Consider the following 25,499-nt stretch of genomic DNA (forward strand, 5'->3'; position numbering starts at 1 on the left):
ACATACTTCCACCAGCATGTCTCCTTTAAAGAATTCAAAATGTTTCACAGATATTTCAAGACCATAGGACTGAAATGAACATCCCCATTCTGGACAGAGGCTACTTTGTGTGCCTTTACGGAGGGCCTGTTCTCTTTCCAAGATGCAGGCACAACTCAGAGCAGTGGCCACAGTAGAGAATGAAATGCTTTGTTTGATCTGAGCAAAAACAAAGACATGTGGTGGCAGGGAAGAGAGCCTCCATGCAAATGATGCATACCTGTGTAGTAGAATGGATGGGTTTCTCTCTGCAGGAAGGATCAGGAGACAGAACTTCAGAAGATGATATACTCACATTTTTAGGGACAGGTGACAGTTCTGTAGATAATGTCTGCCGAACAACATAACCCATTGGTGTCCAAGATAACTCTGCTCAAAGACAACCAAAATTGTTGAAGAATCTCCAAAGTAAAAAAGAAGTTCCTTAGAAATTCCAAACATGCATTACATGAGGTAATTACTGACAGCAGTTATATTTAGACTTGTGTTGAAAACTTTCTCTTGGTAACAACAGCGTTCACTGAACTTTCTTCTTGGAACATGCATGCTGAATTAACTTGTAAGGGCAACTGATTTTCCTAGAAACTGGTCTTTTAATAGGAGATGCAGGTGAGTAGACAAGCAAGTTTCAGTTAAAAAACCCACAATTATACCCACACGGCAAACACAGAATTAACAAGCTAAAGATCAAATTTGGGCCTTACTAACCTTGATGTGTACCTTTATATCAGAAATCAAAGGATCACTAGACTTCAGCTACCACAATAACTGGTAACTTATTTCTTTTTAGATCACAGGCATAAGCATGGCAACACTACTCCTGAGGTGCCCATGAAAGGCTACGCACAGACAAAACAAAAGGATGTCCATCAGGACACGGGCACGTCACATGACAGTCTGGGGGTACCCCACTGAGGGTGAGACTGTTCTTGTCACCAGGACTATGCATCCTGAATCGCCTCTATAGAGATGATCTTTACTGAACCACACACATACAATGGAAAACACACCTGTGAGTACATTTGGAGTCACTCTGGTAGGACAAACTATAAAAATTTCCTGGACAGAATTTACTGAACTCTCTCTGAATGTATTACTTATGGGCCAGGACAGAACAGATCAGCAGTTTTCAAAGCGCAGCTGCCAAAAACCACGTTCTTGACAGGAGTGAGGAGCATCCTGCCTGGTGCACACTTGGTACACGGTGGGGCTCCAGGAGGCTGTGACCCAGGCTGAGTAAGGCCTGCCTGGCTGATCCACAGAGCCAGACCTAAGGAGTTGTAAAAACTGTGCAACTGCTCTCCCCACTAGATTTTAATTTTGGAAAATGGTTATTTTTCATAAAAACATCTATGTTAACATGTAATGGGTTCATTTATTGTTATTTTTATGCTAATTGGTAAGTATCTTTTAAATCTGCTTAAATTTTGAATAGTACAAATACTGAAAGCTATAACATACATCAACAGAAGCTCTCCGGGGCTTTAGGAGGTATAAAGAGGTCCTGAGACCAAAGACCTTGAAAACCACCGATACAGTCATGTCTGAGTTCATAATATTTCTCACTTAACTGAGCAGATTTCATTTAGAACCCTCCACTTCTATTTTACACTCCATGTGCAAATACACGGGATCTCATTTACTTCCTTCAATATGCTAACAAGGGTGACAGTTTACCAGCGACCCAGCAGCCGCCTTCAGGAAGGCTTTACAACAAACATATTGCAGGTGCACCAGACTGAAAATGAACCTAAATGACCACTTCTTAAAAGAAGCCATGGCAGCCCCTTACCTCTTGTGCATGAAGAGGGCCCACTAGCAGCAGTACCAGTTACAGATTGGGTCAGATTATTTCTCTTCACTATTTCACCCTAAAAGGCAAACCAGTTACTTTCTATTACTTAAGTTTTAAATTTAGCTTCCCTTGCCATTCTCAAAATCTGTGAAACATATGCTAATTAAAAAACTCCAAGTACATAAGTATATAATGTAAAGATAAATTATATCCTTCTGCCAAATCTCACTCCCTCAAGGAAAATCACCCACCATCGACAGCTTAGCCAGCATCCCTTTACTTCTCTGCATATCTGAGAAGATAAACATGTGTTTATATGGATCCCAATGGGATCACACAACACATTTCAGGCAACTTTTAAGAGATCAATAAATCACAACTTCCACGTCAGCACAGATGTGCCTACACCATCCTTAAAGCCACCGAGCCCCTGTATGAACATGAAAGCTGTGGTCACCACACCCACACTGCAAAATTCCAAAAAATCCATTAAAAGGTTCACAGAGATAACTAAGGTAAGTCTTGTATGGCGTGCACCCTTTTATAAAGACAGCAAGTTGCCGTACGGATGGACCTCGATGCACCGAGTGACAGTGGGGGACAGGCAAGTACATTAAGAAACCTCCAGGTGACCAGCAGCACTCAAGGAAAAAAGAAATCAATAAATTCAAGTTTGAATGGATTTAAAACAAATTCTAAAGCTCATATACTTCATAAATTACTCACTTTGCTTCGTTACATCTGAGACCAGTTATAAAAATGAAATTATTTAAACACAATCTGTTCTTTTAGTAAATACAATTTTTATGCTCACCAAGGCCAATGAAACACTAGAAAGGTCTTACCTACTCAAGGACAGCTAAGTTAATTATATATATAAATAAAGAGTCAATGCAATAGATCTTCAAAAAATATTTGATGACAGGAAAAAATAACAAAAGTTTCTAAAAACTCAAACACAAGCCCCTACAAATGCATAATCCCAAACTGAGGGGAACCCCTTCAATTCCCACAATGTACCACTGAAAAGACTAAGTGCTAAACACGGTTTTCTCTTCATTGCATAATTTCAGACAATTACATATTTTTTTCTTAATATTTTTCTGGTGTTTAAAGACACTAATAATATGATCAGGAAAAAATATTTCTTTTGTGGGAGGAACCTCCACACATAATTCAAGAGTGTGCCCTACAATAAGGCAACAAGTATGCAAGTGTCCCAACATATCACAATTGTCTCTTGTCATCTCCAAACACACGGCGCTCCCATGTGACAGGCGACCATGACAGGAGTGATGCATGCAGGCCACCCCCACCCCTGGCCCCTGCAGCCCACACCCCTGCCCTGGCTCCCAGAGCACATCCTCCTTCTACAGCACTCCCAGGCTTGGAACGAGCCACTGACCACCCATGAGGCAGACATGGGGCCCCTCGGCTGCTCCACTGCTCACACAGCGAGCACAGACCCACTCACATGGGCTGACACAACAAAACCAGTGCTTCCACAGCCACCCATCCATCAGCCTTCCTGGTCACAGCCAGGCAACGGGAAAGTGCAGTGGCGTCAGCACAGGGCCCGCAGGCTCTGGGGTCCAGGCAGGCCCCCAGGGGAGTGCTAGGACAAGAAACACAAGCTCCTTCACTCAGGAGGGAACGCGAAACAACACTGGGCTGTTTCTTGTTCCTGCTTCTTTCCCTGTACCCTCCCACCTCACCTTTAGCAGAAACTTGTCAGAAGCCACTTCAGGGACTACTCATCTATTACGTTTTTTTCCAAGAAGTCCCCATCAGTTTGAGGAAAATGCCTCAATTTTATGCACTAAAACCTTGAGACCAAATGTTAATAGTGTAATTTCAAATTATGATGCAGCAAACTGCACTTACTGCAATTACTTCTGCTTAATGTGCTGTGTCATTAACAAGAGAAAGATGCAGATAAAAAGCCTGAATAAATCAGAAGTTACACAATGCAGTTTTAATATTACTATTTGATTAATTTTTTTTCTCTGTATTGGAAAAAGCTCTGTCAGAATATAATGCTGGAAGTGAGATGTTCACAATGGGCTGTCTATGCAGCTGGACTCGTATTGGAATCTTCTTCCTGAGGAAGTGCCTCAGTACCTCTCTGCTGCCAGGTAACAGGAAACAAACCAGTTGATTCTTTTAAACCAACAGCTAGATGAGGTGCTGCAGCCTGTAAACAATTCAGATAAGGCCATTCAAGTGTGCTGGGCCCCTCCCACAGCAGGATTCCCTGTGTGGTGCTGGAAAGGTGTATACTGACAAGGAAGGACAGGAAGGAACAAGGGAAACAAAGTAAACGACCTGGGCTCACCTCTGGTAACAACGCAGTGGGTTTCGCAGATTCTCTTAGAAGAGAAATGTCAGAGGCGGAACGCAAAGGCCCCCACTGCGGCTGCTTTTGGGTCTCTGATAGCGCATTGCTTTCTGGACCCTGTAGTTCAGGAAAATCCAATCTGGTAAATTCATACTCGGGTTTGGAGGAAGATCCACTTTTTTCAGTGATTCTGGATTTCCTGTTTGTTCGTTTATGATAATTATCTGTATTTACAAAATTAAAAGCAGGGGTAAAAATTTAGATGTTTGATGACCCGTACTCATGCTAACATTGCAGATTAGAAAGTCCGCTACTCTTGATGCAACATTATTGTCCAAACACTCAAACTTCTGCTAGGGGTGCTAACCTTCTGCACCAGTAGGAAATGGAGAAGTACACAACACGCTGCAATGTTTAGAAGTGATTCCGAAGTTGGCAAAAGAGTTACTTAAACCTGATTATGTAGCTGGGCATTTTAATTATCATTATCTTTAATATATGTTTTCTTAGAGTTTTGCAAATTTAAAGGGACACCGACAAATTTCATTTAAGTAATAAGTTTTCCTTATTTTAGAGGAATTTTGGAGGAAAGCAAATAGAATTAAACTTATAACCTCCTTCCCATCTTTCTCCTTCAAATGCAAATGAATGATGCAGAAAGCCCTTGCATTTAGGTATACAGCCAGAGTTATTATACTTAACTGTTCAACTGTGCTTTCACACTTCCATGTACCAAATGGTTTACAAGTGAAGTCAAGGCAAAGAGAAAATTACATACCAAGCAACATAAATAATACATTAAATAAGTTGACCACGTCCAGTAAATGCATTGTTACAAAGGTTTAAGTCATATAAATAGATGTCTGTGATCCAACTGTACTAGTAAATAACTCACAGTAAAAAGCCAAGTACCATGTAGAATCACTTTCAGCCACACACCCAAACAGCAGTTTTCAAGCCCAACGCAGACACATCCTCTAACTATACTATCCCAGGTTTGTTACTATTTAAGATGGGACTTAAACCACAAACATGCTCTCCCACCTACCAAAAAATGTCGTTAACAGATTAGCAGAGAAGCCATTTCAGGAGCGAACATGGTCAAATATAGTACAAAGGATGTGGTTGTGATTTGCTTTTATTTCAGGATGTGTTCTGAGGTGTGTGCTGGTCACCTATTTGCTATGTGACTTTAGGCAAGTCCTCCATAAAACAAGGTACTAACAAAGTATGGGACATAAAAGAGCCCACACACTACAGGTCCCTCCCTGGGAGAAAAAGCCTGCAGGATCCCACAGGCAGTCCAATGGCCTGTTTTTCATAATCAACAAGCCCACAGAAACAACCATATAAAAAGCAGCAGAGTTTCTGGGGTAGATGGGGTAAGTTGACATAACACTGCTGAGTTTATTACTTTTACCTGATTTCAAACTAGCATCAGCATGAATAGACACATGATGTGAACTTTTAGCTGCGTTTGTATCAGACGCCACAGGCCCATGAACCTTCTTACTGTCAAACTTTTGCTCATCATATGTTTTCTTCTGCAGGAATGATAAAAAAGTAACATGAGTTAAGAAAACTACACTATAAAAAAACACTTAAAATTACAAATGTGTATTCACAACTCAACCATTTATAAAAAGGTTAGACCAAATCAATTCTTAAATGCCACAGGATAGATAGGCAATGCTTAACTACCATGCAAGGACTGCCCTGTTCCCTGCATGTTAAATGCTGAGGTGACCAACAAAAGCACAGGACTCACTCACCTTAAGCAGAGCCCGCATGTTTTGCGGGAGAGGGCACGTGTGCTCATTTCGGAAGCCTTTCTTCACTGTTGGAAAACCTCGGTAACAAGCGGGCTGGCTGTAATCACACTGGGAGCCACGTACTGGGGACACGTTCCGTGTAGAGTCCAGTGTGTAAGGAGAGTAGATATATGGATGAAGTGCAGTCTCAGAAGATAAATACTGAGGTGGAAAAGGTGATACTCCAAAAGCCGTGTCTTCAGTATAAAGGCTCTGCCTAAATAAAAAGAGTAAATCTTAGTTGCAGATTTCATGGCACAAACCAAGGAGCTTAACATTTTGTAATAAACAAATTTAAACTTTTTATGAATTTTGAGACTGTTCATCCTAGCAGTGAGATATCTCTAATTAAAAGCCAAACAAAACCTGAGCCTTTCTATCTTAACCCGCAAAGAAAGATGCTGACCTTGTTGGTTTTTCACTGCTGAGCAGGACTAACCGTGGCCGGACTGTATACAATGAGCACTAGAAGACCTCAAGGACGTTTTAGCAGTCTTTCATGTGCATGCTGGCAAACCTTTGGGAAAGCCTCTCTCAGCCACCCTTACCAAAAGGGCCAACAGGACCATTCTCTCTGCAGAGGAGGTGTGAAAACTCAGAAAGCAAACCTCACTGATATGGGTCGGGAAGCCTGTGAGAGGAACTCCCACACCCACCCCTCAATTACAGAACCCCCAGCAGGAAGAGAGGGCACTGTCCACGTCATACCATTTTGGCTACTCTATCCCCCAGCAGGAAGAGGGTAGGTTACCAGCTCCCCTGGCATCAGCCCAGGTAATGAGAAAATGTCATCACCCTGAATTCTTGTTTTTCTCCAATGGACTGTCCTTCAAACTGACCCCTCCCAACTCGCCATTTCTTCTGTAAGAGTGTTCTTCTCATTTGTTCTTCCAACATGCCTATAGTTTTGCCATAGCTTGCTTGTCCTGGATTGCAGTTCTCTGCTATTCCCAAATAAACCCATTTTTGTTGGGAAAATAACAAAATAAAATAAAAAACAAGTTTTATTTTTAAGGTTAACAGGGACTTTTACAGAAATCCTACAACTCAAATCCAGCCTCCACCATGACAACCTGCAGGGCCTCTGTGTGCTGGCAGATGGCCTGCTGCAGCCCTCTGCCTGCTCTGAAACCTCCATTTCCTGCGCCTTTCTGACGCACACGGCCAGAGCTGCAAAGCGGACACTGTGTGAATGGTGGCCTGGGAACCACACACCCAGGTGACAAGACAGACACCATGTGTGAACACTGCTATTGCCTCTGTTTGTTCACACTGCTACGCTAAACCAAAATATAAGATTAATTTTTTTTTTCCAGCAAATTTGGTAGATGGCCAGAGGTTTTGACTGGGGCCAGAGTTTTCAACCACTGTTGTAGTGAAAGCTGATATAATGATGAAATGCTAAGAAGCTAAGTTAAAATACAGATCACCACTGTTTCATTCTCAAAAATAAGCACCAGATGTTTCTGTAAATTTCCAGAGCTGAAAATTTTCTTGTAGCAAATTAATGAAATCCTCGAGTGAGCTGTTCTATTGAAAGGGAGGAAATTTCCAAGGCTAATGAGACATCCTGTGTGGTCTCCTAATTCCTAACTGTCAGAAGATACAGGTATAGGCACCATGTACTAGAGGGCATTTTTCTATCTGGCTCCAAGTTAAGAGCCTGCACTGAAGGAGAAAGGGAGTCACTATCTACCTCTAACACATAGAATGTTCCCTGCTTTCACTTCCATGCAGAACGCAATTACAGACTGCCTGGTTTCATTATTAGTTCATGACACTGACAGTAAGCTTAGATCTTATAAGATCCTTTACTTACAGGTAACTAATTCTAGCAATGAAATACTCCTAATGAAAAGCTGAACAACCCTATTTACTGCCCTTTCTCTGCCCTACAGAACACCTGGCCCAGTGTGGATAAATTGAAAGTTCCTGTGGCCAGGATTCCACCTGGCCCTCGTTGGCTAGCTCACCACACACATGTGGACAATACGTCATTATTGACTCTATAGAGCCTTGCCCAGTGTTCTGCATGACATGGTGGCACGACTGCAGGAGAGCAGAGCAGAGGCTGGAGTGGTGGCAGCGCTGAGACAGAGGCCCAGAGGACAGTGTGCGGGACGGCTGTGTGGGCAGAAAGGCCCAGAAGATGGCTGTGCAGGACCGCTGTGCAGGCAGAGGGGCCCAGAGTCAGAGACCGGCTTGCTGCACGCAGACTTGCTCTGAGTGAATGGGATTTTAGTGACTGACCTGCCACCATGGAAATAAATTTGGGTATAACCCTTTCACCCCAAGAACATTCTACTGTCATTTCTTTGGTCACATTGAATCCATAGTGAACTTGCCTGGGGCTGAAACCCATTGGCAAGACACCCAGTGCTGCTCCTACTAGAGAAGAGGTACATTGAAAGCTCCACCCCACTCCCCAGATGTGAATTGCCCCTAGATATGAATTGCCATTTTATAATGCTCAGAAAATCTAATGGGAGCAGATGAAGGTGGACAATCTGTTCTTCACAAGAGAAGATGGGCAAAGACAATGGGCTGATAGCAAAAAAAGTACAAAAGATGACATCCCACGTTAAGGAACTAACCAGACCAAGACAGTTCGGATAAAGAAGAAAAGGGGACAGGGTCCCCCAAAGTGGTGGTCTTGAAGGCTGCTGTCATCCAGGAAATTGTCATGAGTGAGTCTGCAGACCTTGGTGTGGGTCCCAGCTCTATCACAATCCTGTTTCCCTCTTTGGCCAAGGTCCTTCTTCCTCTGGAAAGCTGGTGTATTTCCTTTCTAGCCAAGGCACATACAATCCCACAAAGAAAACTACACACAATGCAAAATCTGAGACAATCCATGGCATCTGTCAGGGTTTCAAATGACTTGTCTGTCAAATTCCAGTTGCCAGGAACTGCCCAGATGACCCTTACCTACAGCAACACCGCCCCCCCAACCTTGTTCCCTCTGTTACCTGTGTTACCATCTCATCTCATACAGCTAACCTGGAAGCTCCTGCAGCACCCATCAACTCCTGCCCACTCCGTGCGCTAGCCCCACCCTGGCCCGACTTTCCCAGGACTTCCTCCCCACAAGCTCAGCCGCATCCTCAGCATGACGTCCGCTGGGTCTGGCCTCTGTCACATCCCCTGACAGGCTCCACAGGCCTGGACTTGTAGCCCTGACCTCTCTTTGCTCTTGCCCACCTCCCAGCAGCTTTCTTCTGCAGCCCAGCTTCCTCTGCACTCTCCCTATCTCAACTTTCTGAGTCTTTCTGAGTCTGACTTTCTCACCATCCTGCTCAGAAAACAGTGCGAAGTGGGGGTGCAACCCAGCACTGCTGCTGCCTCTAGGCTTCTATCTCCAACTTATAGGTCATTTCCACTTAATAGTTCACCTTTTCCCCTGGCATGTAAGCCCAAATCTGAACATCTAGTCCCCTAAGCCCCACTTCCCACTTGTGTTATGAATGAGCCTACAATCCTTTGCATGTTCTCAACTGGAAATGATAATCTTTACCACCAAAACCCACAGAGACAGCTATGGAGCCTCTTTTCTTGCAGCAGGTGTCTGTGTACCTTCCCTATTTCTGGGACCTACAACCTTGTCAAAGCCATTAGGCCTCTCTCCCTTCAAGTCGAACCAGAATCCAGGAAAATGATTATCGTAACACCATTCAAAACACAACCAAAAGTTCCCTATTTCCTACCCAAGCATGACAGAAAAAAAAATGCACATCAATACCCAAGCAAAACACACACATCCTAATGTCACAAAGCACATATTATGACAATCAACAAAGTCATCACCTGAGGACATCAATGGGAAAAGAGAATTTATGTGTTTGCCTAGCGACTACCTGTTCATCGCACCAGTAAATACTCAGTACCTTCCAAACATGGCCAATTCTATACACAGGCATATGTTGGAGATGTTGTGGGTTCAGTCCAGAACAACATAATAAAGCAAGTCAAATGAATTTGAACTGTTTGGTTTCCCAGTGCATATTAAAGTTATGATGTTTACATAATACTGATATGTCCATTAAAAGCACAACAGCATTATGTTTAAAAGAACAATGTACATTCCCTAATTAAAAAACACTTTTTTGCTAAAAAATACAAACCATCATCTGAGCTTTTGGGAAGTCATAATCACTGATCCTACACCAACATATGATAATAATTAAAAAGTTTAAAATACTCTAAGATTTACCAACATGTGACACAGAGACAACAAATGCTGTTGGAAATGGTGCCTATAGACTTGCTCAGTGCAGGGTTGCCACAAACCTTCACTTTGTAAAAAACACAGTATCTACAAAGCACAATAAAGTAAAGAGCAATAAACAAGGTGTGCCTGTAGAGAACACTTCTATGATACTGTGTAGCCTGGTCTGTAACGTGGATTTGGAGGTCAGTACATCTTCTGCCCTCTCCCTCAGCTGAAGTCTGCATAAGAAGGAGAAAAAGAGCACAGCCCATGAGAATCTTCCCCCAACATCTAATACTTTCCACATAGTAGTCTTTCAACAATTAACTGCAAATGAGAAAATAAAGTCCCTTGGAATGCACTGTGGGAAGTAATGCAGGTGGACCTTCCATAAAAGGTCACTCTACTCCTTGGATGGAGGGAGGAACACGCAGAATTGGGGTGCGATAGTGGACCAAGGGAAAAGGAAGTATGTTAGTTATGGAAAATGCTCCTCTTAATTGTCAGAGCAGCAAGAGCTCTCCATTTACGTGACATTTGACTATGACTTTGCACTTTTCATCCTATGTTAGAACTGACCAGGTGTAAAGTCCCCCCATTTCAGTCCCACTTTAAAGGCTCTTGCCCTTTCTAACCCAGCCCCCTCTGTCCTTAATTGTTTTCTTGCCAAGCAGGAATTCTGTCAGCCAACCTTTTCCTTGGTTATAAACAATTTAAACAAAAATCACATGCAAAAAGGGTAAAGGTAAAAAACGTGATTTTAAAATTTAGCAGTGCACACCCGTTAAGCCTCTAATTTGTCTCTATTCATGTTACTGCCAGACTGTTCCTTAGCTACTGGAATGCTTCCACCTTTATTTCGGGTAACTGGAATCCCACAGAGCAGGTGTCTTAGAGTCCTTGTCATCAAGTGAGATAAATTTTGTATTTTATTATGTGTGGCACCCAAGGTAGGGAACAACTCAAATGAGACCCATTCTTGAACTACAGTGGAAAACATCAGTATTCCTACCAAAGGCCTTCAGCACATACAGGAAAGACTTCAATTTTTGTCAAAAAAGTACAATTTTCAAGATCTCCTAAGTACACCAGAAGACTCAATGATCATTTTATTCATTCCAATTTCCATTCTTGCGACTACAATTCTGGAATTTACATGAAGTATAAACTATTTTCAATCACACCACACATAGTGTGATTGAAGGAAAAAAAAAGGAAGTCATCTGACCCTATCAAAGGAGCATAAAGACAGAGATTCTTACAGAAGCATAACGGTAATGCATACCTTCAAAAGAAATCTATGGGTAGTCTACACAGTTATGTGAAAGGTTTCACATGTAATTTTCTAAATTCAGTTAATAAAGGAAACCATTCGTAAATACCTAGAGAATGAATCTTGAGAAGGAAGAAGAACATTTTAAGGACAAAACTCCTTTCAAATCAAGTTTAGAAGAATTTATAACTGAAGGCTGTATGATCAATCTCCATAGGACATATATAAAGAAAAAAATGGTTGAAAGCAAAACTTAGCAATTTTTAAAGAATTATCAGCAAAAGCAGCAGCCATAGCTGCTAGCCCCAACTCCATCCCCAACCAACATTTTAAATAAAAAATCCTAAAACGGAAGAGCATGTTTATCTTTTGGGGATTTTCTTAGTCCCATTTCCCTTCCACCCTCATTTTGCCTACCCACCACTTTATCTATTAGATAGATGATACAGTTTAAACCTTATACACAAATGAACCCTGAAACTGCATTTCTCACTAACTAATGCAATGCAATCTCCAAGCTTTCTTTGACCAAAGTAATCGCACCAGTATGAAGAAAAGGAGAGCCGACACTTCAGTTTTTGGTACACAGCTCGGTTAAGTTGGACGGCTAGCTCGGACTCTCTTTGGCTAAGATATTCTCTGATTGCTCTGAGAACTTTAACGTGTTAGCTGTAGCATATTTCAAAATCTAATCGCCATTAAAGCCAAGATATAAAGCCCCAGGTAAGGCAAGACATTTAGAAAGATACATACTCAGCCACTGGTAGTTCCTGAACACACGGATAGTACCGGGCTGCACAGCTAGGCAACACGCGTGCTTCTGAAGACTCTGACCATGCCACACTGAGCCCAGCAAATTTGGGGACAAACGGTTTGACATCTGCTGACAACTTGATGCCCTAAGGGAAAAGAAGGGGTTTTGACCACATACATTCAGAGATCAACCTAATGTAAATAAACAAACCCAAAGAGAGTGGCTCTGTTCTAGCACCCAGAAATGCTAACTCCAGCGCTACTGCTCAAATACTTCTGTCGTGTAAAGACAATTTGTTGGCTAACAACTTATCCCGTCCGCAGTGCTTCTGTGGTAGAAAAAGCGGTCTCCCAAGTGCTAAAAGCGAAAAACAAGGACAACCAATTAAAGTGGAAGCAAATTTTAACTCAAAAAGAACCAAAACTGACCACGCTTTCTGAGCTTTAACCTGGAACACGGTGTTCCACCCCAGTTGTATTCAGGCACAACCGAGAACCGTACAACTGTTGGTAGTCAAATAAGACCAGCGGAGGGCATAACCGCAGCACTCAAAACACCGTATCTATGAAGTGTCTCCAAAAAGTCACACAGAACATTTGCTTTTCACCCAATGAACCAGTTTTGTCGAAAAGCAAAAGCAAGTTCTATTGCTATAAGCCCTTAGGTTGAGAATATAAAAACGTGGTTTTTGTTTTGGGTTTTAGATCCGTACTACGAGATTCACTCTCACTGACCACCTCACATCCTCGGCTCAGAGCTCGTCTGAACGCCGCTCTGCGCGAGCGTCAGACCGCCGCCCAGTGGCCGCCGCGCACGCCCGGCGAGAACACCGCTCGGCGAAGCGCGCTCACAAGCCCCTTCGCACAAGCCCCTCCTTCTTGCCGGCGCCGCTCGCCCGCAGCATCGGGACGCGACCCTCGACCACCCCTTCCGCCTCCGGCTGCCGCGGCTCGGGCCACGCGCGACCAGAGCTGGGCACACCACGCCGCCCTCACCTCGCCCGGGGACTCCCGCGACCCCTCTGACGCCATGGTGGACAGCTCGGAGACCGGACCGGGAGGCCTGCAGCCGACCGTCGGCCAGGGCAACAGCTATGCGCGGCCCTTTGAGGCTCGCTTTTCCGCCTTCGCAGCCGACGCCAGGAAGTGCGTCACAGAAACGCGCCTCAGCCAGCTCCATTTCCGACCGGAAGTGTGAAGGGCGTTGGCAACAGCTCTAGGTCCGCACGCGTTGCTGTGTGGGTCGGAGTCCCGTGGCCGGGCCTAGGCCGAGAGCCAGCAGGACGTGTCCTGAACTCCCGGAAGCAAGTCCACAGTGCTTGTCCTCCTTTAGCAGCTCGGTCTTTAGGAGACATGCAGGGAAAGGTGAATGTAAAAGCGGTAGTCTCTCGGTGGAAACAACCCGGGGCAGGCACCGCATACGGCTCGCGCTGGGACAGCGCGGCGGACTGAGAGTTGCCGGAGGCTAACTAGGTTTACTGCCCCCTGCTCAGAGACCGGAGTGTAATGACTTACAGGTGTTCTGCGCAGGAAAGGCAGGCAGGTCCACTTCCTCTCTAAGGTGCTGAGACACAGGGACCGTGGGTTTAGGCAGACTAGGGTGCGGTCTCCGGAGGAAAAGCAGAGCAAGATAATTACAGTCAGAACAATGTAGTAATGTACAAAGAAGTCCCTACTGAAACTCAGTGTTAAGCATTATGCAGTCAGAGTCAAACTAATTCTCTAGGGTAAAGATACCAGACTAGGAACATAGACATCTTCAGTGAGATCAGTTAAAAGCTTAAAAGGCCAGGAGCAACTTGGCCTGGAATGTTTGAGTGTTCTGCAGATAAAAGTGTCACAGCATAACCCGTGACCTCACTCTATCAATTAGATCATGACACTGTAAAATTCACCTTAGCCTGATAAAAGGCCCAGCTTATTTTTAACTGTACCTATGTGCTGTATTTCTCTGATCCTAACCAAGTAATCTGCAACCTAGGAAAGCAAGCCCAACTATAAACATCCCAAGTTAAGATTCTTAACACACTTTAGCAAACAGGCAACAACCCAGCCCACCTTGGGGGCAGAGCAGGCGGTCTTAATTGACATGCTCCCAGAGGGAAACTCCTGAGAAATAATCAGAGCATGTAATTTCTTGTTACTCATCAAAAATGAGTATTCTGGGACCACTCACTCAAGTCTGCACCCCTAAACCCTTTACCCCCATTCTTAAAAATCCTCAACTGCACATAAAACCCCTATACGAGCCAACCACGGACTCTCTTGTCCCCGGCAAGAGCCAGTTCTGTCCTCTCACTTTCTAAATAGAAGCCTCTACCCTGGCTCTCCTACCTTGAGTGTTTGCGAAGTTCATTCTTTGGCTCCATGAATAAGAACCCCAGCATCATTGCCTTCTGTTCGGGTCCCACAGGTTGGGTAGACACTCCAGGACACCCAAACCTCTAGAGTGGGTAAAGGCTGAGGGTCTGGCAATAATCCATGCTGGAGGTTGAATGGTCACCCCTGCCTCTCAATATTCCTTGGTTTCCTCTAAATGCAACTAAGTTTACTTAGCAGTTCTGCCATCTGTTTGCTTAAGCCTCTAAGTGGGAGCAGAAAGTTCTAGGCTGCTCACCACCATCTTCAGTATTGTGCTCATTATGTGTAAAAGCTTCCCTTTCTAAAGAGAAGGCCCTACAGAGGACCACCAGACAGGGGTCTTAATATTTACTGACAGCTCATTTAAAAGGTTTTTCCAGTATAGCAAACAGTCTGTGTTGGCATTAACACTGTTTCCATAGCAGCTGAAAAGGCAATTTAACAAACATAGAATATATATGGCATGGAGTTTCACAGTGCTTTTGATTTTTAAAAGATGCTATGATATTTATAGAAGACATCCCCACTTGGAAAATGGAGAAAAAGAAAAATAGGGTTAAGTGTTTTGTCCCAAGGCCACTGCACATCGCTGTTCTTATACCTAAGTAGACAATTCTCTAGGACCTAGACAAACAATAGAGCTATAAGATCCACTTTGGTTCTGTTAAAATTATCCGTGGTTCTTCCTAAGTGAATTAAATGGCACCCTTATCACACCAAGCTATTTGAAACCCATTTTACATTTTACTTTTTTGAATTTATTTCCTCAGGACTAAAATTCTAGAGAGGAAATCATCCAGCATGTCAATAGTCACAAAGTAACCATAAGAAAAGAAACCCCAGTAACTTCAGTAATAATGCAACATACAAACTTTATTTAACAAAATAACAGGTAAAGTCAAACAGGCACTTACATTAAGAGAAAAACCCACTACAAGAAATTTTATCTTAACACCTTACAGGAACCTACTTGCAGTTGCACATTTAACTGAGCTCTGTTGCTGTGAAGAATACAGCTCATGCACAGGTATGGATGAACAATTTGTACATTTTTCAAGTATTCACTGAATACTACCTTATATACACATATACATTAAATTTGAACCAGATTTAATTGACCATCCCCAGGTATACTTCATTTTTGTTGATCTTTTGGAAGAGGTCGTCTGAAGAGAAGAATATGTGGTTCTGCAGAAAGAAAATGTTTTATACCATTTTAGTGTATGTTAAATTTTAATTTGGCCAAAATTCAAAGAACTCTCATTTGAACCAAAATAAAGTAAAATAAATCTGTGGTCAATTAATATTACTTGGTGAACTACTGAAATGAATTTTACTTCAAAGTCACTGTCAATACTAAGCAAAAGAAAAAACCTGACAGTTCACCCCGTGTTTTAGTTGTACCCACCCTGGAGAAAAGTGCTGTTAAGAAGCTACTCTGGGAAGAATAGTTTCTATCTTCAGAATTTCAATTGTCTCTGTGGGGAAAAGAAACCTAACACTTCACTCAAAATCACTTATAAAAACGCTTATAAAAATGCAGATCCCAGGGGCCTTGTAGATTGTTACAGTAGGTAGGGGCCCAGGCATCTCTACACTTAAGTTCCTCAGCTGCTTTTGTGTTATATGTAGAAAGACCCTTTGAGCCCTTATATAATCACATGTTTCAATCCCAAGAAAGTTATGAGTAGCCTTAGGTTTTTGATGGGGGCAATTTCTCTTTGATAAGAGTGGAAAGCAAGAGAGTTTTGCTTCCACCTAATTTGGCTTCTATAGTATCCCTTCAAATTTTGTTCAAAACATTATAAATCCTTAAGATATTTACTGATAACCCAAAAATAGAATTTAAACCCACAAAATTTTAGTTTACTCTTTAGTACCTGGAAAACTTCATCTTAATGGGGTAGATACAGATTTATCCGATTTATCCTTTGGTAGAACACTAAAGGAAGACACATCACTTATAATTGCCTACATTTCTATACACACAAAACTTAAAGACATTTAATTTGTCCTAAAATAAGTCTAGTTTCCAAAGAGAAAGACACCAGAATTTTAAGTACATTTATGGTAAAACTGGATATATTAAAAATGACACATTTTATATAAAATAGACTGTTTTTTTACTTGTTATAATCTTTGCAAGTAGACTGATACAGTACTTTTATGTTCAGTTTACCAAAAAATTGGAACACTCAGAAGGAATCATTCAAAACTAGTGAAACTTATCAGTGTTACTTTGCCATCATTGAATGTCAGTATTACTAAAATATTTTCAACCACAAGCACCACTATTTTAATTCAGTTAGTTTTCCTAAATATTAAGTAGCAAAACTTAACCTGGCTCATGAATCATGTAATGAACCCAGCCTAGACTCTGTTGTACACCAAGTCTCCTCCACTCCTCTTCAGACATCAGATGGGTTTTGGGTACTTGTTTGGAAAGTTCTCTGGGTAACATGACGTGCCTGTTTAAGAGATATAGCCAAGTATTAGTGCTCTATGCAAATATGCCTTTCCTACAATTATATGCATCTCTATGACACTTAAAAATTTTCCCCTCAACACAGTCAAAATTCTTTAAAGCAATTGTTACTTACCATTAGCACCAATCTTAAGGACTATTCTCTACATTTACTTATTATTTTGGATGGCCTATATGTTCAAAGTAGAGAGATAAGATTATGAAGTCCAAAAAGCAGAAGGCATTTTATTTAGCATTAACTTTTCTCTCCCTCATCAGAGAATGCTTACTAGTTATCTCAATCTCCTGCAGGAACAGAATCCATAAAACTTAAGTCAGGCACATGGTTATCAAACCATCCCAGTCTCCCCTGCAGCAGTCTTTGGTCATGTAACTAAATCCTGGCCAACAGGATATATACAGAAAATATTAAAACTTATATGAAGTGTCCTCAAAAGGAACGAATATGTCCAACTTGTCTCCTTTTCCCTTCCTTTTGGTTATAAAGCAGACTGACACAATCAAGGAGCTCCAGAAGCTATCTAAGAGGACAGGCACCCTTTGGAAATTAAACACAGTCCCTGATTGCAGAGTTGTTATCCCAGCCCCATGCAGCCATTTACACAGGAAAAAAATTAGCCAATTTGTTAATTTGGGCTCCCTATTACTCAACATTATAGATCTGTAGTATATACAAGTCCTTGTATACTCCAGAAGTTGCTTTATACTTTGTCCAAAATTAGAAGGAAAACACACTAATGGCACATATATGCATGTACCTCCAACTTCACATAGACAGTTCGTTTTACAGTAAGTTACATATACACAAAACTGCATTTAGGTTTTTTTTAGGAAGGTATGAAATATTCAAGAACCGTAACTTCGTGAAAGTCTTAAAAACAAATATGCACCCCCCACTTCTGAATTACAATAAAAAGACCTTTATAAAATCACAATTCCAGGCCCGATTTCTACCATTTCAGGTAGTAGTGTGTTTTATAGTTATCCATAACCACCAACCCATTTTTTTTTTTTGACCAGTACTAGGTTAGCTAGCTGTGAGTCAGTTGGCTGGAGAACAAGAAAGGTACAATATGGTCACACTTTTTTGGCGCACAGGAAAACGGAACCCATAACCCATTAAAAGTACTAAGCTGTCATCAATTTAATCTATTCGGTGGTTGGTCAGTTAAGTAACAATTCAATATTCTTTAGAGAACAAAATGGAGCTTTAGAAAAACTATTTTGTTGCTTGATTGCCGTAAGGCCACCAGGTCAAATTCAAATTATACTCTCAAAGTTGGTAAAAAGTTTCACCAATTCCAGTGAACAACATGATGAGTCTTAGCAATACTTAATCAACTACCTCATTTATTCTTGAAATGTCCGTTTTAACATGTATTTTTAAGTCCCTGAAAACAAACTGTCATCCCTGTCTCCTATGTTAACTGTTGGTTAGTCTCAAAGAGAAATGTAACACTAATTAGTTTTTGTACTAGCTACCATGGAAACAGACTCCCTTTCATCAAGGTTTGATTACAAAGGAAAAAAGTAGCTTCAAACTCACATGGCAATTCTACCTGTATTTTACTGCATGGAGATAGCTTTCAAACTACATCTGAGTAAAAGTATTTCCAAAATTCAACGTTTATTGCAGTACCATTGCCTTGTCAATTACAAAACAGGAGTAAGGTAACACTACAAAACACAAGTGAGGGCAGACAGCAAATCGTGGATAGTATTTTTAAAATACTATACAGTTTCTATGAATTTAATTCCATACAATCCTATAATATTTGTTACATATGTTATTCAACAGAACTATGTCTTGAAGTCCAGTTACAAAAGAACCTAAATGTATATTATGCTCAGTGAAATAAGCCAAGCGGAGAAGGACAAGTACCAAATGATTTCACTCATATGTGGAGTATAAGAACAAAGGAAAACTGAAGGAACAAAACAGCAGCAGAATCACAGAACCCAAGAATGGACTAATAGTTACCAAAGGGAAAGGGACTGGGGATGATGGGTGGGAAGGGAGGGATAAGGGCGGGGAAAAAGAAAAAGGGCATTACGATTAGCATGTATAGTGCGTGGGGGACACGGGGAGGGCTGCGCAACACAGAGAAGACAAGCAGTGATTTTACAGCATCTTACTACACAGATGGACAGTGACTGTGAAGGGGTATGTGGGGGGGGGGACTTGGTGAAGGGGGGAACCTAGTAAACATAATGTTCTTTCTGTAATTGTAGATTAATGATTCCAAAATTAAAAATTAAAAAAAAAACCTAAACGTAACTAAAAAAAAATTCTCTTAAAATCAATTTACATATTGTAATATATCACTTCAGATGTGACAGATGTTCTATTATACATGACTACCACAAACCACTTGGTAAAATAGGCTAAAATTATGATAGCAGTCCAGCTTATTTTGTGCTTATCAATAACTGTTATTGCAACTAAAAACAAAAAACAAAAAAAACCTAATGCCTGGAAAAGTCCAGTAAAGTATCTTCATATACTTGGCACCAGATGTGTTTCACTTCAAGATTTTAGAAAAATATTAAAAGATTACATTCTGTCGTTATTGCTTATCTCCAGCTGGGCTCTTGATCGACATCACATAATTGGACATTACGCCAACATAACACACTAAAAGAACCGTGTGTATATAGTTACTAAATAAAAACAAACGGATCGACTTCAAACTTATCAATAGCCAGGAAAAAGATACTTCTAGCTAGGAATATGAAACAATACAGGTATTTTTCATCTAAACCAGAACGGAGAAATCCTGTTTTTCTCGCCAGACCTTCGATTTCCAAGATATTACAGGACTTGAAAGAAAGAAAAAAAAAAGCAAGTCCACAGAGTTACGTCCATTCTTCCTCAAAGAGTTTTGGACACCCTACCTAAAGGTCGCTACCAGTCCCGCCCATGCTGAGACCCTTCCCCCGACCGCCCCAGGGAGGTCGCCCGCACCCAACGAGGCTTGAGGACGTCATGTTCTCCCCGCCCACAAGCCTGGTGCTAATTTTAGCAACTGCGATCTAGCACTTTACAGGACTCTGAAGCCCCAATTCCTCAAAGCCCAAGCTCATTTGCCAATGTATATTAGCAGGAAAAAAGGCCTAAAGTTCCCTCGAGTTCCCGCGCCCGTCCTAGAAAGAAGCCCCCCGACTCAGGTCCTGTCGTCACGGCTCGGGCTGGCGCGCCAACCAACACTCCCACACCTCAGGCCAGCCAACTGGGGGGGTGCCCTCAAGGCACCCCAGACATCGAGACCAAGAAGCGGCGTCTCCCGCACTGGTAGCAGACCACCACCCCGCCAGCCCCTGCCCCAAGGCCTACTGGGTGGGAGTTCGCGGGCCCCCGGCCGCCCCTCTGCCGCACCCGCGCCGGGAGCCGCCACCCAACCCAGCCCCGGCCCCGGTCCCTCAGGCCCCGGCTCCCGCCCGGCCGCGGCTGAGGAACCCCGCTCACCGGTACTCGTAGTGCTCGTCGAAGTACTTGTCGGAGTAGTAGATCTGCTTGTGGGCCATCCTGAAGAAGGCGGGCAGCGGGCGGCTGGCGGCGCGGGGCTGGAACGGCGGAAGACGCGTGCACTTCGGGACAAGGCAACAGCTTGTCTGTGGCCAACCGACCACAGGTCGAACGATCCAGGTTTGAATCCTACAGCCAGCCACTGATTGGACAGAAGCGCCCACCAACCAACTTTCGCAGAAACCGTAGGTAGGCGAGGCCAGTTTTACCCTATTGTCGCCGCTCCTCCAAGGCCTTGGCTCCAACATTAGCCAATCAGAGGCCTACTGCGAAGTTACACCCCCCCCCCCAAGGAAGAAGTGGATGATTGACAAGGCGTTGGAGACGGGGAACTCCCTGAAGGGAAGGGGGCCTGGTCAAAGGAGGGAGGAGCCGGACGTTAAGGGCCACAGAACGCGTGCGCAAAGGTTTAGAAGGTTCCAGGTGGGCAGAGCCGTTGGGGCGGTGGAAGAGGTGAAGTATCACGGGATTTGGCGAGGCTGGGGCGGGGCTACCTGCGGAGAGGCAACCTGTGCGCAAGGCAGTTACGGGTCGGGAAGGGAGTTCCGTGGTGCGCGGTGAGAAGCCGGTTGTCAGTGGTTGGAGGCACTGCGGGCCGAGTGTGAACTCCGCAGCCGCTCGATGCCGGCTCGAGGGCTTCGGGTCGCGACCGAAAAGGCCCGGGCGCGGGGGCGCAGGCCACGCGGAAGTCTCCAGAAACGGCCTCCCTGTTTGGGCGGAGGACCTGTGCCGCCGCGCAGGTGCGAATCCCCAGCTGGCAGGGCGCTCACCTCGGAAGTGGAGCGAGGGTCAGTTCTCTAGTCTGGAGGCCGTGCACACGGCGGGCCCAACCTGGGCTGCTCCTCCGGGAGGGAACCGGCGCATCCCCTGCCCCCGGCGGGGTCGCCTGCACTGGGTGAGCCCGCAGTCATCGCGCTCGAATGAGCCGTGACGTGCGCCTCTGTACCTGGGTCCAGCTACACGCTGTGGTGGTGGTGACGTAGAAATGAGGAAAAAACACTGGCTTTCTGGCAAAACCCAGGAGAAAAAAGTTTCCAACGAGATAAGCTTTTACAGAGACCTATTGTGGACAAGTTCAAATTTAAAAGTAGGAGAATATAGTCAACCCCACCATAGTACCAGAGTCAGCTGCCGCGATTCATTTTGCCCATTATGTCTCATCTATTCCTCTCCCTTTTTCCCCCAGAGTATCTTGAACGAGATCCCAAATGCCCTTTCACTCTGAAATAAATACTTCCGTGTATATCTTCGAACTAACTGTACAGCTAAGGGAATTTAAGATTGTTCAGATCCCTTAAAACGGTTTGATATTTAGGGCCAGGTTGAAAGAATAGTTTGTCCAAATCCATTGTGCAATTAAGTGGCAGACTCAGACTTGAGGCCCTACAGTCTGACTCTAGTCAGGCCTCTAACTACCCAGTATTGTGTACTGTCTCTCGCCTTTCACATAGAGGGGTTGGCATTTGTGAAGGCAGGAGGAAACGTGGATTACACGGAATGCTGACTGGGTTTGGCTTAGATTATAGAGGTCATGGAAAGGAAAGTTGTGGGAAGTGAGTCAGGGAGGGTAGATGGAAAAATGGCCCCAAAGACACCCAGGTTCTGGACCCTGTGGGTATGTTACTTTACATGACAAAGGAGACTGCAAGTTTGAGTAAAGGATTTTGAGATTACCCATTGTGAAGATGGGTCCAGTGGTGTCACAGGGATCCCTGTGAGAGGGAGAAAGAAGGGTCAGGAAGAAGCTGTAACAGAAGAGTGACCAGTAACCAAGTAGTTCAGGCTCTGTAACGCTTAGGTCTCTAAACGCTTATCTCGTTGGAAACTTTTTTATCCTGAGTTTTGCCAGAAATCGGGCCTCGAACCTGGAAAAAGCAAGGGATGGGTTCTATTCCTAACGTATCTGTAAAGAATACAGGTCTGCCGGCACCTTGGTGCCAAGTTAAACCTAATTCAGACTTCTCGAACTATAAGGTAAATTTTGTGTTTTAAGCTGCTGAGTTTGTGATAATTTGCTAAAACGTAGTGGATTGGGACAGACTGGGAATGGGTTCTTGGATATTTTGATTAATATAGAACCATCTGATAATCCCAGTAAGGAAGTGGCACAGTCAGATCAGCTGTGATAAAGATGAGAAGGAATGTGGAGGGTCCTGGTGCCAGGTAGCCCTGTTAGAAAGCCATGGCAGTTGATAGGATGAGGGTCTCAAGGTTGACAGCAGGGGTGATTAGGATTCAGACCAGAAATTTTGAAGGAAGAACCAACAGGAATTGGCTATCTGCTCTAAAATGGGCCTTTCAAAGAGGCCCAGTTTCCTTTAAAACAGGAAGTTCAGGTTTCAGTTGGTGTTTATAGGATTAGAGCTGCCACAAATCTTAATGTATCTGGAACCTCTCAGCCCCACTAGCAGCTGTTAGTGTAGTGACAGCTGGCAAAAGGAGCTGCAGTTGGTCCATGTTTAGTTAACCAGCAAGTTCTTAACTGAGCAAAGTGCTAGGAAAACCTTACTCCTGGGAATAGCATTGATGCTACTGCTTCTAATAACATTACCTGTCTAGAAGGCACTTTAAAGTTTGCATAAACATTTTTTCGTTGTCCCATCTGAGCTTCCACATAAATCATGTGAAGTAAGCACAGTGGATAAAAGAAGTTGAGCTACAAAGCCTTCCCTAAAATTTTCCACTCGTTAAAATTTTAAATATGGATATTTTATGAAAACCATTTATTCACTGTGTCAATAAATGTGTCTTACGACAGTGAATTCTGCGTGTAAGAAGTACAACCAAGTAGGTGATTTTAAAGGGGTGTTTATTCTCTGCTATACTATGAGCATGAGGGTGTGAACTAATTCAGAACCAGCATCATACAGAATAGAGCTAAAGTGAGAGCTCCAAATACTGCTCTCCATCGTACTTCTGATGTTTTGCTAACAGTTGTGTGTGAGGAAGAACTTGATGGCATGTGCCATTTTAGTGACTGCACCCCTTGCCTTTCAATGCTTGTAAAATTTGTTTGTTTGTTTTCAATGTTTGTAAAATTTTATATATGATTCTTAATTTAAAAGTTCAATTTCCACCAGATACCACTTATCCTAGTATGTTTAGTTCAGTTTATGTTTGAAAATTACAGAAGTGAAATAAAAATTACTCTTGTTTTTACTAATTTAAAAGAAATAAGATACCTTCTTGGTCCTTTCTCAGCAATCCTGTATCACAGATACAACTACTGCTAACACCATGGTGCATTAACCACATAGACTACTGCCTACACTGTATACAGATGTATCACTTTCAGAACTATGGATTCATATGCATAGTCTTCCTTTATAAAATACTCCAACAATGGAAGCAACCTAAGTGTCCATCAGTAGATGAATGGATAAAGAAGATGTGGTACATATACACAAAGGAGTATTATTCAGCCAGAAGAAAACAAATCCTACCATTTGCAACAACATGGATGGAGCTAGAGGGTATTATGCTCAATGAAATAAGCCAGGCGGAGAAAGACAAGTACCAAATGATTTCACTCATCTGTGGAGTATAAGAACAAAGAAAAAACTGAAGGAACAAAGCAGGAGCAGACTCACAGAACCCAAGAATGGACTAACAGTTACCAAAGGAAAAGGGACTGGGGAGGATGGGTGGGAAGGGAGGGATAAGGGGGAAAAAGGGGCATTATGATTAGCACATATAATGTAGCAGGGGGGTGGGGACACAGGGAAGGCTGTATAACACAGAAGACAAGCTGTGACTCTATAGCATCTTACTACACTGATGTACAGTGACTGTAATGGGGTATGTGGGGGGACTCGATAATGGGGGGAGTCTAGTAACCATAATGTTGCTCATGTAATTGTACATTAATGATACCAAAATAAAAGTAATAAAATACTCCAACCGCTTGCTTTTTTCATATTCCTGAGACTCCGATGACACAAATGATCATTTTATAGATCTTGTCAAGATCTTTAGTGTTTTGTTGAAAGGATGTTCAAGATGGTCTTGTTACATCTATGCCAGCCCTTCCTGATCTCTTTTGATTCTTCTAAATGTGGGAATAACAGGGCTTGCCCCTCAGGCTGCTGCTCAGTTGTTAGTTTTTGCCTCCTGCATTTTGCTGCTCTGTTATTTGGTGCATGTAAGATTGCTATGTCTTAACTGGTGAGTAGACCATTATATGTCCTCTGCCCTGGTAATTTTCTGTATTCTGAAGTTAATTCTGATACTGTTAAGATCATCTGCACTTAACATAATTATTGGTGTTAAGCTTTAAGTCTACCTGTAGGGAAAATGAAGGTTCCATGGCCAGGATTCTCACCTGACCCTGCTCTGCTTGCAGTGCTCACAGGCACATTTTGCACATGTGTGGGAAATGAGTTGTTACTGACTCTATAAAGAGCTCTGCCCAGTGCTCTGGGCTGCAAGGCAGTGGAGAGACCCAGAGGCAGAGACTGGCTTGCTGCATGCACCCTGCCCTGACGGACAGGATTCTAGCTCTTGACCTGCCACTGCAAGAATAAAGCTGGGTATAAACCCTTTTATCCCAAGAACATTCTGTTGTCATTTTTCAGTCTCACTGAATGCAGATTGAATTTACCAGTGCTGAAACCCTCAGGTGAGACACTACCATTTTATGCCTTGTTTTCTGCTTGGCCTTTTTCCTTTTTCTACTTCCCCTTTACTGTCTTCCTATACTGAAGAAGCCAGAGAAAGACTGATGAGTCCTAGGTATACTAAATTGAAGCAGTGGTTAGAAGTCTTCTAAAGAAAACACTAGACTCAAAAGACTTGAAGAGTTTTACCAAGCTATCAAGTTTTCCCAAGATCAGAGGAGTTTATTCTATTATGCAAGAATAATGTTGATTCAAAAACTAAATAAACAATATGAGAAAGGAGTGTACATGTCCCTTT

At 43.0% G+C, this 25,499-nt stretch overlaps 2 protein-coding genes and 1 long non-coding RNA gene across 15 annotated transcripts in view; 1 reads left to right on the forward strand and 2 right to left on the reverse strand.

The window, feature by feature from the left end:
• The window catches only part of SECISBP2 (SECIS binding protein 2), a 54,072-nt gene extending 40,706 nt beyond the window's left edge, over positions 1-13,366 (reverse strand). For 8 of the 13 annotated variants that reach the window (XR_005058929.2, XM_037009745.2, XM_037009742.2 and 5 more), the window contains exons 1-7: positions 13,210-13,366; positions 12,214-12,359; positions 5,945-6,200; positions 5,593-5,716; positions 4,170-4,396; positions 1,832-1,910; positions 260-408 (exon numbers count right to left, since the gene is read on the reverse strand). Coding sequence is in view for 12 of the 13 variants with exons in the window: in XM_037009745.2 (XP_036865640.2) it covers positions 260-408; positions 1,832-1,910; positions 4,170-4,396; positions 5,593-5,716; positions 5,945-6,200; positions 12,214-12,359; positions 13,210-13,245 (1,017 nt within the window). In the remaining variant the exon portion in view is untranslated. Of the gene's footprint in view, positions 1-259; positions 409-1,831; positions 1,911-4,169; positions 4,397-5,592; positions 5,717-5,944; positions 6,201-12,213; positions 12,360-13,209 lie in introns of those variants that run through there. The other 5 variants (XM_017654967.3, XM_017654965.3, XM_037009748.2 and 2 more) reach the window with 4 other exon arrangements.
• A 2,063-nt stretch (positions 13,367-15,429) lies between these two features.
• CKS2 (CDC28 protein kinase regulatory subunit 2) lies at positions 15,430-20,727 on the reverse strand. Its single transcript, XM_017654960.3, has 3 exons — positions 20,526-20,727; positions 16,915-17,042; positions 15,430-15,762 (listed from the first exon to the last, which is right to left on the reverse strand). The coding sequence occupies exons 1-3, from the start codon at positions 20,582-20,584 to the stop codon at positions 15,710-15,712; spliced, it is 240 nt and encodes a 79-aa protein (XP_017510449.1). The 5' UTR covers positions 20,585-20,727; the 3' UTR covers positions 15,430-15,709.
• A 317-nt stretch (positions 20,728-21,044) lies between these two features.
• On the forward strand, positions 21,045-24,485 carry LOC140847748 (uncharacterized). Its single transcript, XR_012127867.1, has 2 exons — positions 21,045-21,325; positions 23,787-24,485. It is a non-coding gene; the product is annotated as an uncharacterized lncRNA (long non-coding RNA).
• Positions 24,486-25,499: the final 1,014 nt, after the last annotated feature.

This window comes from Manis javanica, chromosome 2 (genome assembly GCF_040802235.1).
Source record: "Manis javanica isolate MJ-LG chromosome 2, MJ_LKY, whole genome shotgun sequence".
Taxonomy (NCBI): Eukaryota; Metazoa; Chordata; class Mammalia; order Pholidota; family Manidae; genus Manis; species Manis javanica.

What these genes read in the sequence shown, in the direction of transcription:
- CKS2 (XM_017654960.3), bottom strand. Translation starts at nt 20,584, where the DNA reads ATGGCCCACAAGCAGATCTACTACTCCGACAAGTACTTCGACGAGCAC. An exon ending in GACGAGCACTACGAGTACCG is followed by an intron (nt 17,043 to 20,525) that starts GTGAGCGGGGTT and finishes TCTCTTAAACAG; the next exon opens with GCACGTCATGTTACCCAGAG. An exon ending in TTACATGATTCATGAGCCAG is followed by an intron (nt 15,763 to 16,914) that starts GTTAAGTTTTGC and finishes TTCTTTCTGCAG; the next exon opens with AACCACATATTCTTCTCTTC.